The 21682-nt window shown below is 35.3% G+C and overlaps 1 protein-coding gene across 2 annotated transcripts in view; it reads left to right on the top strand.

The window, feature by feature from the left end:
• CERT1 (ceramide transporter 1) overlaps positions 1 to 21682 on the top strand; it is a 110400-nt gene that overhangs the window by 37758 nt on the left and 50960 nt on the right. For both annotated transcript variants that reach the window (XM_059175267.1, XM_059175268.1), the window contains exons 4-5: positions 19993 to 20100; positions 20894 to 21032. In XM_059175267.1, the coding sequence (XP_059031250.1) occupies positions 19993 to 20100; positions 20894 to 21032 (247 nt within the window). The remainder of the gene's footprint in view (positions 1 to 19992; positions 20101 to 20893; positions 21033 to 21682) is intronic.

Below are 21682 nucleotides of genomic sequence, written 5' to 3'. Positions count from 1 at the left end.
GTTCTTAGAAAAAGATTAAAAAATAAAAAGATTCAGCAGCAGGATTTCAGATACATTATATGGACTTTTCATTTCTGATTTCTAAGAATAGTTGATTCATAGACAGTGAAGGAGATATCATGTTAATTGTTATTATTAACAGTTATTTAATTGTACTATAAGTTGTGATATGTGCCAACTAAGCAACATATCAGTGAAAATTTAAATTGAATATGAATTCCAAAAATAAATTGTTTGATTTGCTGAACTAATTTTTAGGAGGGAGAAAATTCAAATGTGATCACCACATGTATTGAACAAATTTTTTTCCCCCATAGACCAGGAACAGGAAGGTAGTGAGGAAATGTTTCCTAATTCATTCTTCAGTATCACTAAAGAATATTGAATGTAGAACCTAAATTTAGTAATTTTTTACTATTTATGCATGCATTGTTATATTGATAATTCATAATAAATAGCATATAGTTAAAGCGTGATGATGATGATAGCAACAACAGTAAGAGCTCCTGCTTACTGAGGATCATCCAAATACTGCTTACTGCATTATATATTTCATGTGTTTATTTTCTCCCTACTCTCCTAAGAGGTGAGGGAAGTGCTATTTTATATACAGGAAACGAGGTTTAGATTAAGTAACTTGCCTGAGACTCTACTACCTTTTAGTTCATGGTTTCTTTGGATTCAATTTTATGTTAATTCTGCTTTCTATCAGTTCCACTGGTGAACTGAGTATTTGGAGGGGCGACTTGGTGGTTCATTCAGTTAAGCATCCAACTTTTTTCTTTTTTTTTTTTTTTTTAAGATTTTATTTATTTATTTGACAGAGACCACAAGTAGGCAGAGAGGCAGAGAGAGAGGGGGAAGCAGGCTCCCTGCTGAGCAGAGAGTCTGATGCAGGGCTCGATCCCAGGACCCTGAGATCATGACCTGAGCCAAAGGCAGAGGCTTAACCCACTAAGCCACCCAGCTGCCCCAGCATCCAACTTTTTATTTCAGCTCAGGTCTTGGTCTTAGGGTCAGAAGTTCAGGCCCTGCTTTGGGCTCTGTGCTGGGTGTGGAGCCTACTAAGGAAGAAAAAAAAAAAAAAAAAAAGACAAGTGAATATTTGGAAAAAATTCCCATAAGCTTACCTCCTATAGATTAGATTGTATCATTTGAGTTCTCCCATTATGTGTGCAAGACAACTAGGAACTCATCTTTCTGCCCTTGGGCTGTCAAAAAGAGCATTATATTATTTTGACTAGCATTTGGTGGATTCTGAGGTCTAATAACTATGGGAATGAATCTTGGCACTACTGCTTATGCTACTTAATAGCTGTGTGACCTTGTTAAGTTACTTGGAGGAAAGATGACAGTATGCTGTTTGTGTGCCTTCCTCCTCATACCACCCTCACCACCCTCACAAAAACAGAACAAAAACAAAACAAGCAAAATAACTCTGTCATGATAAACCAAAATTGTTGTACTACAAAGTTGATGAGTTCCCTTTCTTCCAGCTCATAGAGTTCTATTTACAGTTACTTCCTCATTATACCCGCTGCCATTACTATGACACAAGACACTTGGAACAGAGGGCCTTTTTCTCTTCTGATGTCATCAGATGGGACTGCATTCCTTTTCTTGCTCTTAAGCCTTTGTTAGGGCTTCCCTGACAGGTTTTGGTTTTTTTAATTATCTGGAAGAAGTTGGAGGTTTCTGTTCTTTCCTTCCCATGTGGCCCTTTTACTCATTCTAATAACTGTGTATATTAATCTGTTTAACACCCCCACACACTCACATACACCAAAAGTTCTATATTATAGGACTTCTTTAACGATAGTAATATTGTAGTGGTAATAGCTAACATTTTTGAGAATTAATGTATGTCAGATAATGGGGATAAACATACTTTATCTCTTCTTACTCTCATAGTCTTATAAGGTTAACATTATCCTATTTTTATAGATGAAGAAATTGAGACACAGGTTAAGTAATTTGTCTAAGGTCAATTTGCTAATTAATTAGTAAAGGAGCCAGCATTTAGACCCAGGTCTTTATGACCTGAGAACCCGAGCTTTTGGCCAACAAGTCCTTCTGCCATCCTATAAGTATGTATTTATGTGAAATATATTTTGTTGACTTAAACTGTCAGACTTCTTGAATCACAATATTCCCATGGTTTTTGTATGTGTTTGTATCTCTAGTGTTTATTTTAGACCATGAGCTCCTTAAAGATTTAGATACACAACTTTGTAGGAATCAGCAAAGCATTAGACTCATTGATTTTCTAGTTGAAATAATTTATAGTATTTTGTAAAGCAGATTTTATGGGGGAAATTTATGATTTATGAAGTTTTTGTTTTTCTTTTAATCTTCATGTTTGGTGTAAAAATGATTTTTGACAGAAATACAGTAGGTTCTGTATTCTCTGTCTGGTGCTGTTTTTTCTCCTTGGTATTCATTCCAAGAATAACTTGCTCACTAGAAGAAAAATTTTAAAAAGATGATTCTTTGATTTAAATGTTGTCATTATATTCGAAGTTGCATAATTAGTTGTGACAGTAGACAGTGACCCTTGTGAAAGAAAGATATTCCTGAGGTCATTCTTAAATTCAAAGATTCTATTTCGATACTGAGGGGCATATGTATACCAGATCAGTAATTTTATTTTGAAATAGTGTGGTTGTTTTATTGTGTGGAGTGCATTCGTATTCTGCATATCTCCTTAAGATTTGAGACACTACTAAGTAAATGATTATTTTTTTTTTAAGATTTTTTTTAAATTTATTTATTTGACAGAGACAGATCACAAGCAGGCAGAGAGGCAGGCAGAGAGAGAGGAGGAAGCAGGCTCCCTGCTGAGCAGAGAGCCCGATGCGGGGCTCGATCCCAGGACCCTGGGATCATGACCTGAGCCGAAGGCAGCGGCTTAACCCACTGAGCCACCCAGGCGCCCCAGTAAATGATTTTTATTTTATTTTATTTTATTTTTAGAGAGAGAGAGTGAGAGCAAGCAAGAGAGCTAGCAGGGGGAAGGACAGAGGGAGAGAGCAACAGAAAATCTCAGGAGACTCCCCGCCCAGTGGACTCTATCCCATGAACCTGAGATCATGACCTGAGGCGAAATCAAGAGTTGGACCCTTAACCAACTGAACCACCTAGGCACCCCTAAATAAGTGATATTTAAAGACAAGGTTTTTGTTGCTGTTTTTTTAAATCTCTGACCATCTCTCATGTTGTCTTGAGATCAAATGAGATGGTGTTTGTGAAAATTACTTGAAAACTAAAAGCTATATGAATGTAAAGATTAAGATGTTTTTATTTGGGTTAAACATATTTTTCTTCTAGATGTGTCTGTATGTTATCAAAAGACCTCTGTGAACATTTTTTGTATGATTAGCTTTTCAAAGAAGTGTGATTATTTAAAAGAATCATAGGATTATTCCTGCCATGTGATTTTGACTAAGCATAGTTTCTTTTTACCATGAAAGAAATATACTCCCCCACCTCTCAAAAAACCTAGCAGGAGGACTGTTGTAGTACTGGCAGATGTAAGAATCATGTTGAAAAAGTTACATGCTCTTTGGCTCTGACAGTTTGTTTGTGGTAATCATGACATTCCTTTATTTCTATAAGGGAGAACCTTAGTAGATCTGAAATTTTGGTGATCATGGGTCATGCAGACTTTCCCTACATTTTGGACATTATCCAAGACATGAGGAATCATAGGAAGATACACAGTAAGGGAGGAAGAATCCAAATGATAATTATTGTAAGTGTTTATTTTCTGTAATGGGAATCTGCAGGCAGGTGTTTTATCATTTAATGTTTATAGATTTATCAGTATCCCTTTGTGAAGGCCCACTAATTCATATCTGAAGCTCTGTTGAATACTTTCAGAAGAAAGGTTTATTCTCAGCCTGAGAAGTATAGGGATTTCTGAGGAAATGAGATGCAAAACAACTTTTGAGATGAAGTTACATATTTGCCTGAAATGAGATGGAGTATGAAAAAACTTTCTTACCAAAATATTCTCAGGGTTGAGCCACCTAAATGATGCCCAAGACTCACTTCAAAGACCTCTTAAAAACTGTGTTGTTCTTTGACATAATGAAATAATTTTTCTCATGCTATCTCTGAGACAACCTGATCTTGGTGCTTTTTCTCTATTTTTAAGAGCAGTTTCTGCTTATTTGACACTTTAATTTTTTTGTCTTAAATTTGACATAAGCTTATTAGGAAACTATTTTAAAATAGCTATATGGCAGAATATACTTGTTAGTTCTTAGCACTTCTTAAATATCTAGGTCATATAAAGTCATATCTCTGTCATATTTAATCAACTGTAATAACTGGAAAATGTCCTTAACAGATACTAGAGATTCTTTCTGTATTTGTCTGCTTTATAAATGATTATCATAAAACTTGACTTTGTATTTTGAGTCTGGTTTACTTGGCAAAGACTTAAGAATCAAATATAACTTTTTAACCACATTTTTACTTTTGTTTTTATTTATGTAAGTGATCTCTACCTCCAAAATGGGGCTTGAACTCAAGAGCCCGAGATCAAGAGTCACACACTCCTCTGACTGAGCCAGCCAGACACCCTAGTGTATTATTCTTTGTATAACTAATTTCATGTGATTTGTGGATTATATCAATTTTCCATTTACCTATTTGCACCATATCATGGTGACAGAGGGAAGAAGATGGAATCAAATTTTACTTTTCCTTTACATTAATGAGTTTTCGTTTTTGAGAGAAGTACAAGTCTAGCAGCTGCCAGAGCAGTCAAGGATCTGTCATTTTTCTCATGTAAGTTGTAGAAAAACCAAGTAGTTGGGAACACAACTGGACTACATTAACTAGCAAAAAACTTCCTTATGTTTCTGGATGTTTCTCCCATTAAGGTTAAGAATTTGGTCACTTCCTACCAGTACGAGTTAGTTGCTAAATTGCTTATACTGGTAATCTGTACATGGTTAGTAAATTTTCTTTTAACACCTTAATATAGATCCTACACACTGTCAGCCAGCACTTTCGAGGTTTGAGGTGATACCAAGGAAAATAAAATACCAACTTTCTTTAATATTCATAGGGTGCTGGAATAAAAATAATTTAACTTTGTCAGTTTTTGTTACCTGGATTTTTGAAAGCTGACTTTGCCTGAGCTGACATCTGCATTTTGTACTTCCGTATGATGCCTAAATACTCAATAAAGTATATCCTATACTTTATACTTTTCCATATGATAAAGCATATCATATAGAAAAGAGGGAATGTCATTAATTTATATCAGCCATGTTTTTTTGTTTTTTTTTTTTAATCTGTGGAAGGTCTTTATCTTTTACCAAGATAGTAAAAGAGGAATCCAAGGATTTTACGTCAGGGAGAAAAAGATATTTAGGTAGCTGATCATATTAACTTTGTAGCCAGTTGGGATATAGCTTAACAACATTTTATGTCAGAAAGATAGGGACTGGGGCGCCTGTGTGGCTCAGTGGATTTAGCCTCTGCCTTTGGCCCTGGTCATGATCCTCAGGGTCCTGGGATGAAGCCCCACACTGGGCGCTCTGCTCAGCGAGGAGCTTACTTCCCCCCTCTCTCTCTGCCTGCCTCTCTGCCTACTTATGATCTCTCTCTCTGTCAAATAAAATCTTTAAAAAAAAAAAAAAGAAAGAAAGAAAGACAGGGACATTTCTACAAATCAGTAAGAAAAGTTTACACAGCTCAAATTAAAACAAAAATAGCGAAGGACTTGAACTGGCACTTCATAAAACAGGATATTCAAATGGATAATAAACATATAAAAAGGTACTCTGTGCTGTTAGTCATCAGGAAAACACAAATTTAAACCACAGGAGGTACCACCTTCTACCAGGCAGTATAACTTTAAGAAATAAAAAGAAAAAAAAGGACTTAATATGATGTGTTGATGAGGATGTGGAGCAACAGGTGTAAAGTGGTACAAACACTTTGGGAAACACTTTTGCAGTATCTACTAACACTGAACATAATTGTCCAGATCAGATGAATATTGAAAATTCCAAAATATTACACAAGTATTGATTGTTGTCATAGGTCCATTTATTTTAATTAAGGTTTTTAGGTTACAGGGAATACAAGCCAACCCATGTTGATCTTGAGAAATGGGAATATTGCCATGAACCAGGAAAAATTATAATGCACTACTTGCAAAGAAAACTGGATCTGTATACTTAACTCCGAGTGGTCTTATTAACAAAATTCATTTACTCTCCTATCACCTGCCTCCCCCACCTACAATTAGTGTAGCTTAGTTTCATTTTGTTCTTTTCTCTCTTTCATAGTTCCATTTATCAGTAACTTTTGCTCTCCCATCCTACTCTTGGTTTCTTTTTTCTTGGTTTGTCATGACTTTTTCCTGTTTGGCTTCTTTTCAGCTTTAGCTCCTACTGCTAACTGCTCGAATCTCTTGGCATTTCTCAAAGTGAATGTCTTACGAAAATTTGATTGCCTGTTCACTCCAGGTTACTATGAATTGGCCACTCTTGGTCCATTTATAATAAATTACGTATTTACTTGTGCTTAAAAGGTAAGGTGGGATCGGCAGTTATACAAATAATAATGTTCTGAAAATGTATAATTTTGTATAGCATTTACCAAATTTGCAAGTATTTATAATACCATATATTTGCTGACTTGGGAAACAAAGGCAAAAGAAAAAAATTAAATGTCCTTACTGCCTACAGCCCATTGACAAGTCCTTGAAAAGGCAGAGTGACATTTCTCTAGGAACTCAGCTGCCTCAATGTTAGTACTTTGCTAAGGGCAAAAAGATAATCTTATCTTAACATTATCCTAATCCCCCAGGATCCTATAAATCTCCTTTAATGTACAGAAATTACATTGGAAACTACCTTTATCTCTTACCCCCCAAGATACATGTTGGCAGTCCTCCTCCAAGCATATGCTCCACTGTTATACTTCTGAAGGGCCTCATGACTAAGGTTTTACTAGGCAGTGATAAATGACCTTTTCCTGACAATAGCCAGGTGTTAAAAGAAAATTTACTAACCGCTGCTCTTTTCATCAAATCTTTTTAACTCGTAGCTTTAACAAAGATTTTGCTCACATGGTCTTATTGTCTGGTAAATATTCTGGGTTGATTTGGAATTGAAGGATGAAAGAAAACTTTGGGTTAGAAACAGTAAGAATAGGTAGCAAAATAAGTGAATATCCTACAGGTTAAAATGTTATCCTAGTTGAAAACAATTCTTGCCATTTTTCATTCACAGAAAGCCTATGACCTTGACAGATGAGCTAAGATTGTCTATACGAGTTCTGTCACTGTTCATTTCCTAGACACTTTTTCTTTTCAGAAATATTCCTTTGATCTGTAGAGGGATAGAGGTGTAATTAGGTATTGTCATCATTTAATTCCCTTTCTTTATTTTCCCATTGCTTTTCTTTAGTTCTGGTCACTGAATGACTTGTTTGGATAAATTCTCCAGCTTTCTAACTAAAATCCTTTCTCGTATAGCCAGAGTAATCCTTTAAAAATAGATATCTGATTCTTTATTTCTGGTTTTAAATCTCGTTTGGCTTCCTATTTCCCATAGGATCAAGTCCATATTTTGCTTATAAGGTACTTTAGAGGGAGAAATAGTATTACACTAAACTCCTGTCATATTCATTTACAATCCATTATTTAAAATGTGTAACATCAGGATTGCTGTAATGGGAGTCTTTTGTTCTAACATATGTCTGTTGTAAGGAGATGTTACGTATTTTGAAATAGTGGAACTTAAAGAAATAGACAAAGAAATAAGAAGTGTGCCTCATAGTGAAGAAATCTTTAATACTTTGTAATATTTATATTATAAGTGCTTGATAAATGTTAAATACTGTATTCCCCTTCAACCCTAATATAGGCAGGATATTCCTTTATATTACTACTCTAGAAACACTTTGTAGGGGAAAATAAAATTTAAAAAATCTAATAGCAAATCTAACAAAGTATCACTACTACTCTTTTAACTTACTTTATGGTTTGCCCCCCAAAAAACAAGCCAATGCCTATTTTCTTTCAGAAGAAAGCTCTGTAGGCATGGGATTAAAAAGTCATAATTCTGTTCTTTTTATCTAATTGCAAAGAAGGGACAGTGGCAAAACTTACTATTTATTTGTTATTGTTAAAATTTACTATTTTAGTTACTGTTGCTTTTTGAATACCCTCAAATGTTCCAGAAATTGAAAAAACAGGTTTTACAATGTTTAAGAAGTATTTGCAGGTTTGATGAAATGTAAGATTATAATTAGCCAAGGAAACAGAACCATAAATTCTTCTCCACAAAGATCCTAAAAGAAATATAGGCACATAAAACAGTGGTCAGCAGGGGCGCCTATGTGGCCCAGTGGGTTAAAGCCTTTGACTTAGGCTCAGATCATGATCCCAGGGTCCTGGGATTGAGCCCCACATCGAGCCCTGCATCGAGCCCCACATTGAGCCCCACATTGGGCTCTCTGCTCAGCAGGGAGCCTGCTTCCTCCTCTGTCTCTCTGTCTACTTGTGTGATCTCTGTCAAATAAATAAATAAAATCTTAAAAAAAAAAATCGTGGTCAGCAGATGAACATTCTTTATTATTCTGGGACTTTGGCCCCAAACCTAAAATTACTAAAAAAGGTATGTATTCCTTTCTTAGGGGGTGGGGAGGAAATTGAGATCTATATCAAACATGAAAAAATAACCATAACTTAGTACTGTGAGGAAGAAAAGCTACAAAACAGTATAATGTCATTTATGTACAAATGTAAGGCTGTACATGCAAGGAAGTATATGGTAGAGGGAATATTGGTGATTTCTAAATGGCCTAAATTTTTATTTTCTTTTTTGTAGTTTTCAGTATTATTTATATTGCTTGAAATGTTTACAGTAGACATATATCACTTCTACAAAAATGAAAACAAAAAGTCACAGAATACATTTTTAATCTACCTCACTTAAAAAGGGTCAAAAAAACCCCTAATAATACTGTAAAGTTACAGTGAAACAAAGACCTGCATATTCTGCACATGAAATGTGTATCAGTGCAGTCTTTCTGGAAAGTACTTGACAAGAGATATCAGAAGTGCTCATACCCTTAAACCTAGCAATCTACTTCTGGAAACTATCATAAAAATACAACTAAAACTGCAGAAAAATGCTTTATGTAGGAAGACAGTAGATACTAAATACAAAGACCAGAAAAATATACAGGCCTAATGATATGCCTAATAAATACCAGAATCATAGTATAATAGAACACTAACAAAGCTATGTTGTAAGGAGAAAATTATATTACATGGAAAGGAAAACAGGATATAAACTTTATCTCAGGGGCATCTGGGTTGTTCGTTCGATTAAGCATCTGCCTTCGGGTTAGGTTGTGATCCTGGGGTCCTGGCATTTTGGGGGGCCCTGCTTGGCAGGGAGTTTGCTTCTCCCTCTCCTCTGCTGCTCCTTCTGCTTGTGCTCGCTCTCTGTCAAATAAATAACTAAAATCTTTAAAAAAGAAATAAACTTTATCTTAAGCTTTTGAGAGGAAAATGTACAGAGGATAAGGAAATATACCAGAGTGAAGAATAACTCTGAGTTAAAAAGATTGGAGATAGTTTTGTACTTTTTTCCTTACACAAGCAGATACTACTTTGAAAAACTAGAATGGGAGTGGGACAATAAAATCTAATCAGGAGAACTATTTTCAGGATTGGTTTTAAAAAGAGATTTGAAAGATGTAGAAGCAAAAATCTCTGGATGTTGGAACAGTATAGCATAATGATTAACATCATGGGCACTTGAATCTGGAATTAAATCCTGGCTCCCTTACTTACCTGTTCTGTGATGCTAAAGACATTAAATCAAATCACCTGTAAAATGGGTATAATAATAGTACCTATTTCACATAGGCTGTTACAAGAATTAAATGAGATAATGCACTTAAAGTGTTGGCATCATGCCTGGTACAAGGTAAATATCCCAAGTTTAGCTTTTACTGTTGTTGTTACAATGTATTCAAGGTGGCTTTCTGGAATTAATATCTAAAACTTTTTTTTTTAGAAAATTACTCAGCCCTCATCAACTCTCCTCTCAGAGCAAAATAGGAAAGATCTCTCTATCCCTTGGTATTTTTTTTCTAAAACTAAGGTGGAAAAAATGTTGAATAGACTGTCTTTATACCACTAAATTTGATAGTTATCTAGTTATATCTCACCTCTATTTTAATGTCACAGAAAAAAAATAGCTGGACCACCAGAATCCCTTAAAGGAGGGAGGAATTTTTTTAAAAGATAAGTCTGAATTTTGGAGTGTAAAAGTTCTTTAGAATCCTCTTTTGTGTTACTGATTGTGTCAAAAAGCTTTTAGTACAGAGGAAGTACTTGGTAGCTTACTAATTTCCCCTTTAGCTACAAGGATGTATTAGGGAATCCAAAGCCCTAAATTTTAAGTGCAAGAAAGGGAGCTCTGAAGTCAAGAAAAGAGTGGGGGTAGCTGTTGTTACTTTCTACTACTTCTGTACTATGTTGTATTTGGGCATTTTTGTAGTACTTTTCATTGTAATAGGTAGGCAGTGTCTCATTTCCTATTTTAACATTCTTTTAACATTTAACTAGGGTATGTGAGAAGGTCCTGTTTAACTCCTCCAGCTTCACATCTCACTACAGCACTTGGCCTATTTAGATATTTCTGTAAAGGAAACCTCATCTCGTGTTCCAGGAGAAGAAAATGCAAAATAAATAACCAAGTTCCATAAATGACCTTTAATATAATTTTTTATTTTTTATAAACATATATTTTTATCCCCAGGGGTACGGGTCTGTGAATCACCAGGTTTACACACTTCACAGCACTCACCAAAACACATACCCTCCCCAGTGTCCATAATACCACCCCCTTCTCCCAAACCCCCTCCCCGCCAGCAACCCTCAGTTTGTTTTGTGAGATTAAGAGTCACTTATGGTTTGTCTCCCTCCCAATCCCATCTTCTTTCATTTATTCTTCTCGTACCCACTTAAGCCCCCATGTTGCATCACCACTTCCTCATATCAGGGAGATCATATGATAGTTGTCTTTCTCCGCTTGACTTATTTCGCTAAGCATGATACGCTCTAGTTCCATCCATGTTGTCGCAAATGGCAAGATTTCATTTCTTTTGATGGCTGCATAGTATTCCATTGTGTATATATACCACATCATCTTGATCCATTCATCTGTTGATGGACATCTAGGTTCTTTCCATAGTTTGGCTATTGTGGACATTGCTGCTATAAACATTCGAGTACACGTGCCCCTTTGGATCACTACGTTTGTATCTTTAGGGTAAATACCCAATAGTGCAATTGCTGGGTCATAGGGCAGTTCTATTTTCAACATTTTGAGGAACCTCCATGCTGTTTTCCAGAGAGGTTGCACCAGCTTGCATTCCCACCAACAGTGTAGGAGGGTTCCCCTTTCTCCGCATCCTCGCCAGCATCTGTCATTTCCTGACTTGTTGATTTTAGCCATTCTGACTGGTGTGAGGTGATATCGCATTGTGGTTTTGATTTGTATTTCCCTGATGCCGAGTGATATGGAGCACTTTTTCATGTGTCTGTTGGCCATCTGGATGTCTTCTTTGCAGAAATGTCTGTTCATGTCCTCTGCCCATTTCTTGATTGGATTATTTGTTCTTTGGGTGTTGAGTTTGTTAAGTTCTTTATAGATTCTGGACACTAGTCTTTTATCTGATATGTCGTTTGCAAATATCTTCTCCCATTCTGTCAGTTGTCTTTTGATTTTGTTAACTGTTTCCTTTGCTGTGCAAAAGCTTTTGATCTTGATGAAATCCCAATAGTTCATTTTTGCCCTTGCTTCCCTTGCCTTTTGAGTTGTTCCTAGGAAGATGTTGCTGCGGCTGAGGTCGAAGAGGTTGCTGCCTGTGTTCTCCTCAAGGATTTTGATGGATTCCTTTCGCACATTGAGGTCCTTCATCCATTTTGAGTCTATTTTCGTGTGTGGTGTAAGGAAATGGTCCAATTTCATTTTTCTGCATGTGGCTGTCCAATTTTCCCAGCACCACATAAATGACCTTTAAATTACCTTATTGATACTAGGTTTTAAATTATGATATAAGAATGACTAGGATCTGAAAAGAAAAGAATATTTCTGGGACTAATCTGAGCAAATGTTCTATTTTCCAGTATTATTTGAAAAAAATATTCTACTCAGTGGAGTGCTGTTGAGATTTAGGCAATTAGAATATGGTAAAAAATCCTCTCTAAGACCATTTTCTTAAATATATTTTAAGTTTTCTTTGATTCATGAGGTAATATAATTTCTGGAAATTGCTCTGAGTTGACCTTCTCTTCATAGTATGTTATTATCAATGAGTTGTGTTTTATCTTTCCATCTGGTTCAACAAAGGACTGCCTTACATTTGGCCTCCACTGCATATGTACATTTTTACCCTATGTTTAGGTATTTAGGTTTAGTGCAGAGAATGACAGCCATATACTACCCATATCATTTTAAAGATAAGAAAATTAAACCCAAGAAGGTAGTGACTGACTTGTAAAATTTTTAGTAGGTACTAGAACCTTCTCTTTTATTCTTGGGTTCTTGCAGTTTTAGAGGCTGCTGCTGGGTTGGGTGGGGGGGTTGTCCATAAGTATTTGAAAGGCTAAATAGATGAGTTTTTAATGTTTATGAGCATGAAATTGCTATGCCAGATTTTCTTATCTCAAATAATATGTTTACATTTACTTAGACAAAAAAAAAATTGTTGCCACTGCAACTTTTATGATATTTTAAATCACAGTTATATTGGTTAAATAGTGTCTCACTTCTCGTGTGGTTTGCTTTAAAACAATAAGATCTATGAGGTGCCTCGTTAGCACAGTAGGTAGCGCGTCAGTCTCATAAAACAATAAGATCTATGAATGTTCACAACTTAGCAAGCTTATTTGGTTTTATTATGGGTTTCAGAATTTTAATTTCTGAAAAATGCTCCATTGTTTTTATGTTAGCATTTAATCTTGTATATTCTCTCTTTTCATAGTTAAAATAGAAAGAGACAATGTAGTTGGGGGCAGGAGGGGCAGGGGGAACTAGAGGATTCTTGACACCATGAGGAAGTTACTTCATTTCTGTCTTAATTTCTTTGCTGTGTTTCTTACTGGAGAGTATTGTTAGGAAAAAGAATAAGCTTTTCAAAAGGTGGATGCTGTTAAAATAAGTCAGCCTTTTTGCTATGTTTTTTAACCACTGCCTTTAGAGTCTAGATGGAATGATGAACAGATTGTATAAAATGATAACGTATAAGTTTCTCTCTCATATGATTAAGCCAAAATTCAGAATTTAATTGTGACTTTGAGGAAGTTTTCTTTTCAAAGCAGTTCTTAGGTATTTCTGTGTCTTATTAAACTTGTAACTTTGAACTTATATGATTTAATTTATTTTTATTTTTTTCTCAAAAAGTTGTATGTGTAAAGGTACACATGAAGGAATTAGTCTGGAGGTTACTATTGTATTTTGACCAGTAGTAACCTTCTCATCAGTTTACTGATACTCGGAAAATGCTTCTGATCCCCTCTAGTGGCCAAAGGATTATGGGGTTTTTTTGTTGTTGTGGGATTGTTTTAATAAAAAGGAATACTATAATAAAGGTGTGGTATTGTAGTATTTAAAAGCAGTAAACCTTGTTCTATGTAGGATGTGTACAAGTAAATATTTCACTGAACAAAAATAGGATTCTGTGTTTATGCATAACATCTTCAGGAATCTGGTTTAGAAACATGCACATTGGGAAAGAAGGATATTTTTGCAAAGCATTCTATGAGGAACTTTAAGCAGATATATTGAAAGGGAAGAATATTCCATCATAGCTGTATTTGAGTTCTGCATTACTTTTTTTTTTTTTTTTAAAGATTTTATTTATTTATTTGACAGACAGAGATCACAAGTAGGCAGAGAGGCAGGCAGAGAGAGAGAGGTGGAAGCAGGCTCCCTGCCAAGCAGAGAGCCCAATGCAGGGCTCGATCCCAGGATCCTGGGATCATGACCTGAGTTGAAGGCAGAGGCTTTAACCCACTGAGCCACCCAGGCACCCTTGAGTTCTGCATTATTAATTTTAGATAGAATTTTGTGTTTTCAAAATATTATATGTTGGTAATTACAGGTTTTAAGTAAGCTCAACTTCTTTTTTCTTGTGGAACAGTGAGTTGGATTAAGAAAAAGCCAGCATACCTTTGAAGTATTAGTCCCAAAATCATACTAATGAGGTTTTGAAAGCATGTTACAATTTTTAAGAACACTGAACAGAATATCAGTTATGGCAGTAAAGTAAATTTTTCCCATTTCCATTTTTGCTGACCTCACCCCACTTTGCTTTCAAAAAGCATACCTTATTAATTCAGGATGAGTATTGTTGCCTTCAAAGTGAACATCTTGGGAAGCCAAAAGAGATGTCAGGAAGGAACATTGCCCCTTTTCAGAATAGATTTTATAACTTTTCTTTTAGATGAGGCAGCTGGGTGGCTCAGTCGTTTAGGGGCTGCCTTCGGCTCAGGTCATGATCTCAGCATGCTGGGATCGAGCCCTGCATCCCATGGGGATCCCTGCTCAGCAGGAAGCCTCCCTTCTCCCTCTCCCGCTCCCCCGCCTCTCTCTCTCTCTCTCTCTCTCGCTGTGTCTCTTTCTGTCACATAAATAAATAAAATATTGAAAATATATATATATATATATCTTTAATACCTATGACCAAATGTTTTTAAAATGTTGATATCTTGGTTGATAGATTGGATTTTTTTTTACAGAAACCTAAAACAATCAAGCCACATTATGTGAATAAGAAAAGCAGTCAAGCTTAATTATGTAGTTTGAAGATACTTCTTTAAAGTGATGAGAGTATTCTTTAATTTTTATTCTGTGACTCCCCAAAATTATTAGATCCATCTTGTGGCTGTGTCATAAAATTACTCTAAATATGTGGTAATACCATCAGGAATGTTCTATGCAATGTATCATTGGCACAGTTACAGACATTTTCAGAATGACTAGATTTTAAGCAGTGAAGATACATATGTGATATACATTTATCAAATATACATATACATATATTTGTTAAACATTTATTTGTATTTAACTTACCTTATGCACTTGTTGACTGAAATAGTGACAACTGAATCTCCATTATTTAAATTGAATAATAGCACAAGTGCTTATAGTTTATTTCTTTTTCCTTGGAATGATTTTTTATGCTTCATAATGGAATTTATTTAAGTGAAACTTTATCAGAGGTAGATATACAATTACACTAAACTCTCAGTCTCCACATTCAGTTAAGAGCCATTACTTTAAATGTATGACACTATCAATTATTACTGTAGTAAAGTCTTTATTCTGTCATCTCGAGGAAATACTGCTTCTTTTGAAATAGTGGAACCTGAAAAAATAGACGAGGAAATAAGTATGTTTTATGGTGAAAAGACCTTTAGAAAAACTTGGTATTTCTGTTTTGTTTCAAGATCTTAAAAGATCTTTTTAAAAAAAGTAGTTTTTACTTCCTCCAAGACTTATTGACAAAAAGCAACTAGTTGAAGATCGTAGATTTATTTAGATTTAAATTTCAAATTGATTTTGAATCTTGCAAATACTTAGAATCTACTTTAATACTGTAAAATTTTTATTGTAAATTAGAGGATGGTTCTGTATTTAAATAGGCAGTTCAGATTAATTTCTGTTTAGAAATGAATGACACGTAGGTGTCTAAGATAAGTGACTGAAGAAGTACCTTATATTTTTAGTCTGTTACAGATAGATTCTTATTTTTAATGCCAGTCTTCAGTATTTAATGAGAAACTTGACCAAACCAATATGACTAAAGTGTAGAAATACTACACTTAGAAAGTTAGTATTATTGTCAAAAGAGAGAAGAAACTAGAACGATTCTAGGTAAAGAACCTAGCAGCTTTAGGACAGTATATCAAAGGTCTTATTTTTTGTAAGCTATATGATTGGTGTAATCAGAATTCTCTTTTGGTGGGATTCTATTATGGAAACAAGCTTACCTTTTTTCTTTATTTTGTTGAAATACAATTTACTTTCTTAAAATGTATCCATTTTAGTTGGACAGTTGAGTTTGGACAATTATAATCTGTACCCCCCAGGTTTTTTTGGTACCCCCAAATTTTCTTGTGCCTCTTTGTAACCATTGCCCCCATTGCTCCCTGGCCTACTTCTTTTCTTATAGATTAGTTTTATCTTCTAAAAAGTAGATTTTCTTTTTTTTTTTTTTTATTTTTATTTTTATTTTTTTTTATTTTTATTTTTTTATTTTAAAGATTTTTATTTATTTATTTGACAGAGAGAGATCACAAGCAGGCAGAGAGGCAGGCAGAGAGAGAGGAGGAAGCAGGCTCCCTGCTGAGCAGAGAGCCCGATGCGGGACTCGATCCCAGAACTCTGAGATCATGACCTGAGCCGAAGGCAGCGGCTTAACCCACTGAGCCACCCAGGCGCCCTAAAAAGTAGATTTTCTGGAGGTACAATTTACATGACGTGCATGCTTTATTTGCCCATTCATTAATTTTTTTCCTGGCCCAAAAATACTTATTTTGCTTCATCCCTAAAACATTGCTTTGCTTTGAGATGAGGAGTGGTAAGTCTTGGAGAAGAGCTTTGATTCCAGGCAGTTATAAGTTTATATGTAATTTGTTAGTTTAAATTGATAGTTAAAAATGTATTGCATGGACTTTAATGGACTGTTTTATATAAATAAGCACTACTGAACTATGACCATTTCACTTTGAATGTTAGGCAGCCAGTATATACTGGAAGTTTGAATTTTAAGAGACTACTGGTTTTGGGGCGCCTGGGTGTCTCAGTCATTAAGCATCTGCCTTTGGCTCGGGTCATGATCCCAGGGTTCTGGGATGGAGCCCCATCGGGCTCCTGGCTTCTCCTTCTCCCACTGCCCCTACCTGTGTTTCCTTTCTCAACTGTATCTGTCTCTGTCAAATAAATAAATAAAAATCTTAAAAAAAGAGAGACTACTGGTTTTCACATGGGTAAATTTCAGCGGTTGTGTACTCTTTGGGTTGTGGATTCCTCTTCCTCCTTTCTCTCTTCCTCCTTCTTTTTCCTTCTTCTTCCTAGAATAATAAACTTAAGTAATACGGAACTGTAGAAATGTTCTGAACTAATATTAATATCATTTATGTAAAAATGATAGCATGAACATTTTATTTATTACTTTAATCAGTATGAAAATTTAATATTCTTATACCTAAAAGAACATTTTTTCAGGGGTGCCTGGGTGGCTCAGTCATTAAGTGTCTGCCTTTGGCTCAGGTCATGATCCCAGGGTCCTGCATTGAGCTCTGCATTGGGCTGATTTAGGCTCAGATCATGATCTCAGGGTCCTGGAATTGATCCCATGTCCCCTTGTTGATCTCCGCATGGGGATACTTAGCCCTCTCCCTCTCCCTTCCCCCCGCCAACTTGCATGCCTGCTCTCTTTCAAATAAATAAGTAAAATCTTAAAAAAAAAAAAAAAAGTTTTCAGTTTTGCCAGTTTATTAAGTAATCACACCATGGAGGATAATTAATTGAACTCCTGGATATTGGGGTACAGTTAGACTCCACACTGTAATAATATTTAGGGTTTGCATTCTTCAGAGCCCCAATTTTATTGTCCACCTTTGTTAAGACAAAAGCAGTACTATTGATATACATAAAACAATTGAACATTTGAAAAAAATTCTTCCAAGTGCCTAAAAAACCTGCTCAAATATTCTGGATCTCTGCTTGCTTTCTACTGTTAGTTTTAAAAACAATTATGAATAGGAGGGGGCGCCTGGGTAGCTCAGTGGGTTAGGCCTCTGCCTTCAGTTAAGGTCATGATCTCAGGGTCCTGGGATCGAGTCCCACATTGGGCTCTCTGCTCAGCAGGGAGCCTGCTTCCTCCCTCTCTCTCTGCCTGCCTCTTTGCCTACTTGTGATCTCTGTCTGTCAAATAAATAAATTTTTAAAAATCTTTAAAAAAAAAACAAAAAATAACAACTATGAATAACTTTATCTCAGTCACTAAACTTAAGAGATAAAATAAGAGCTAATCATTTTTGGTATCATACCTTGTAGCAACAATTAGGAGTTTTTCTTAACTTACTTTATTATCAGGGTTAAGATAAGGAATCATTAAAATTAAGTACAATATATTATAGAAACTATTTCCACTCACATTTTACATCCTCTGTGTTCTAGTTCCTGAAAATCCATTACATTTCCTATACAACTATTGGTTTATGCAAGACATTGTTCTTTTTTTTTTCCCTTTTCAAATTTTTAATTTAAATTCTAGTTAGTTAACATATGGTGCAATATTTATTTCAGGAATAGAATGTAGTGATTCATCACTTGCATATAACACCCATTGCTCATCACAAGTGCCCTCCTTAACACCCATCACCCATCTACCATCTAACCCATCCCCCATCCACCTCCCTCCATTAGCGCTCATTTTGTTCTCTATTGTTAAGAGTCTCTTATGGTTTATTTCCTTTTCTTTGTTCCTGCCTCCCATATGTTCACCTCTTTTGTTTCTTAAATTTTGCATATGGGTGAAACCATACAATATGTCTTTCTCTGACTTATTTCCCTTAGCATATACAATCTAGCTCTATCCCTATCACTGCAAATGGCATGATCTCATTCTTTTTAATGGCTAAGTAATATTCCTGTGAGTATGTGTGTGCACACATGGGACACACCCCATCCAAGGCTCCATCCCATGACCTCAAATTGAGATCATGACCTGAGTCAAAAATCAGACACTTAATTGACTGAGCCACCTAAGCACCCCAAAATTGGAAACTTTATTTCTGCCATGAACTGTTGAAATGACTACAAAAATTTTAAAAAGGTACAGTCTTCTAGAAGATCCAGCTCCAGGGGCGCCTGGGTGGCTCAGTGGGTTAGAGCCTCTGCCTTCGGCTCAGGTTATGATCCCAGGGTCCTGGGATCGAGTCCCGCATCGGGCTCTCTGCTCAGCAGGGAGCCTGCTTCCTCCTCTCTCTCTGTCTGCCTCTCTGCCTACTTGCGATCTCTGTCTGTCAAATAAATAAATAAAATACTTAAAAAAAAAAAAGATCCAGCTCCGGTTGTAGTTACAAAATGTAAGCTGTAATCGTTGAGTGGTAAATGTCATAATCATGACATAAAATGGTTCAGAATACGGAGACAATTTACCTGGTAGAAAAGAAAGGCTTCACTGAGACATTTTTATATTTGAGCTGTGTCAGAGTAAGTGACTAACCTATTAAAAAATACTACTGAAAGGTTTTTTGTTATCTTTTTAGCTTTATTTTGTCCAGTTTTTTTATTGTGGTAAAATATACATAGCAATGTCATTTTAGCCATGTGTTAAGTGTACAGTTCTGTGACATGGAGTACACTCCTGTTGAACATCACCATTCATCTCCAGAATTTTTTCAATTTCTGCAACAGAAACCCTATGCCTGTTAAATTCCATCTCATTTCCCCTCCCTCTAGTCCCTGGTAACCACTCCTACTTCATCCTTATGAATTTGCCTACTGTAGGTAGTTTTTCTGTTATCACTTTCAGCCCACTAGCCCAACATGTAGTTGTTATTCAGTATATTTCTAAATTAAATGGCAGTTAGGAATGGAAAGGCATTATTTATGCCAGTGGCATGCTTATATTTCTTGCATGGACCCAAACTGCTAATTATTGTCATTAATGAATAACCGTGTTGATTTGTAGGAAAACTTTTGTTTTCTCCTAAGTGTTTTTTCCAGTTTCATTGATATATAATTGACCTATAACATTGTATTAAGGTATACAACATAATGATTTGATATATGTACATATTGTGAAGTGATTACCATGATAATTTTAGTTAACATCCGTCACCTCACATAATTGCAACTTTTCTTCTTGTGATGATTAAGTACTTTTTGCTTAGTTTTTTTTCACCTAGTTTACTTTCATTTTTAGACTGAATCTGGGTATGGGTCTGAATCCAGCTTACGTCGGCATGGCTCTATGGTGTCACTGGTGTCTGGAGCAAGTGGCTATTCTGCAACATCCACCTCTTCATTCAAGGTTTGTGGTCATTTATGCTTTAAGGCAGCATAAATTGAGTTTAGGATTGAATGTTTGAAAAGAACTTATTTGATAGTTTTTTGAAAGAATTTTCTATAATGTAATTTATTTGATGTTATAGAATCATTTTTATGGGGCAAATTCATGATTCTTACAAATACAGAATAAACATAGCAGATTTTACTTCATTCATTAATGAGTTAAGATATAAAGAAAAAAATTGGTTCAAGGGAGAATATATTGAAATGATTTTGCTAATATATGCAAAGCTGGTCAGTATTCAGAGATTAGTAGCTAAATATATCCACTGGGCAAGGTTCATTTGCACCTCTATGGACATGAATCATTTACATTACTCTCTGTTTTCTATTACTTAAAGAGTTGTAAAATAGCTCCAGTGCAATGAAATCAGAGATTCTGTATGATGGAACAAGACCTTCTTTTAAAAGTTCTGTAGATGACATTCACCATTTCTTTGAAAGGTTACCCAGTAACATGTTTGCCCAAAGTCTTTTGCAGTTTTTTTTCCACAGTGTTTAATTCGAAAATATTAAATGTTATATTAGCAAATTGCCAGACTTACTGCTGTCTTACTTCCTTCAAGCTTATCACTGTCAAGCTACTAATTAGTCATGTTCAGGCCTCTTCGCTATTATACTGACCTGATAGCTGTCCTTAACCCATTCCCCCAGTAATAAAATGTATACCTTAAAATGTGATGAAATTTCATAGGAGTAAATTTGTTCCAGTTTTGTTAACTCGGATTACATGCCCCCCTTTATGTGTTTTGCAGAAAGGCCACAGTTTACGTGAAAAATTGGCTGAAATGGAAACCTTTAGAGATATCCTATGTAGACAAGTTGATACTTTACAGAAGTACTTTGATGCCTGTGCTGATGCTGTCTCCAAGGATGAACTTCAAAGGGATAAAGGTTAATTAGGCTATTACCACTATTTTTACTTGGAGAATGAATGGATTTAAAGCCTCTTGATCTTAAAGGGTAATGTCTTTAAGTGATAAAGGTAATTATAGTCACTTTTGCTGAAAACTCCCAATGTAGCAGATTTCCGTGTCCATATAACTTGGATACTTTAATAATGCATCCTAAGTAATCTGATCCCCACATACCAAATATGATTGAAGATTTTTAAGTGATTTTAAAACTCTTTATCCATTAAAAAATATATCTATCATCTTGGTAACGTGGGGCATTTCACATGATCATGTCTGATAAATTTACCCAATGGGTAAATTTGATCTCAGGGTCATGAGTTCAAGCCCTGCATTGGGCCTAGAGCTTATTTAAAAAAATATATATATATATAACTATATATATATATAAAAAATTGTGAGTCTTAGAGAGAAACATGTTTATGTTAAATCCTCCAAATCTAAAATCATTTCATCTTTTTATTCCTCTCTTTTCCTTCTTTTCTTCTCCCTTTATTTTTCTCTTCACTTCTTTCTCTCTCCCCATCCCTACCTCTGACCTTTTCTCATAGAAGAAACCAATAAGGGAGCTACATAGAGATTTAAAAAGAATATTTAGTGAACTTTCTTATTTGAGAGAGATGATCTTTG

The sequence above is a fragment of the Mustela lutreola genome, chromosome 5 (genome assembly GCF_030435805.1).
Source record: "Mustela lutreola isolate mMusLut2 chromosome 5, mMusLut2.pri, whole genome shotgun sequence".
In the NCBI taxonomy this organism is placed as follows: Eukaryota; Metazoa; Chordata; class Mammalia; order Carnivora; family Mustelidae; genus Mustela; species Mustela lutreola.
This window is presented reverse-complemented; position numbering and strand designations above follow the sequence as displayed.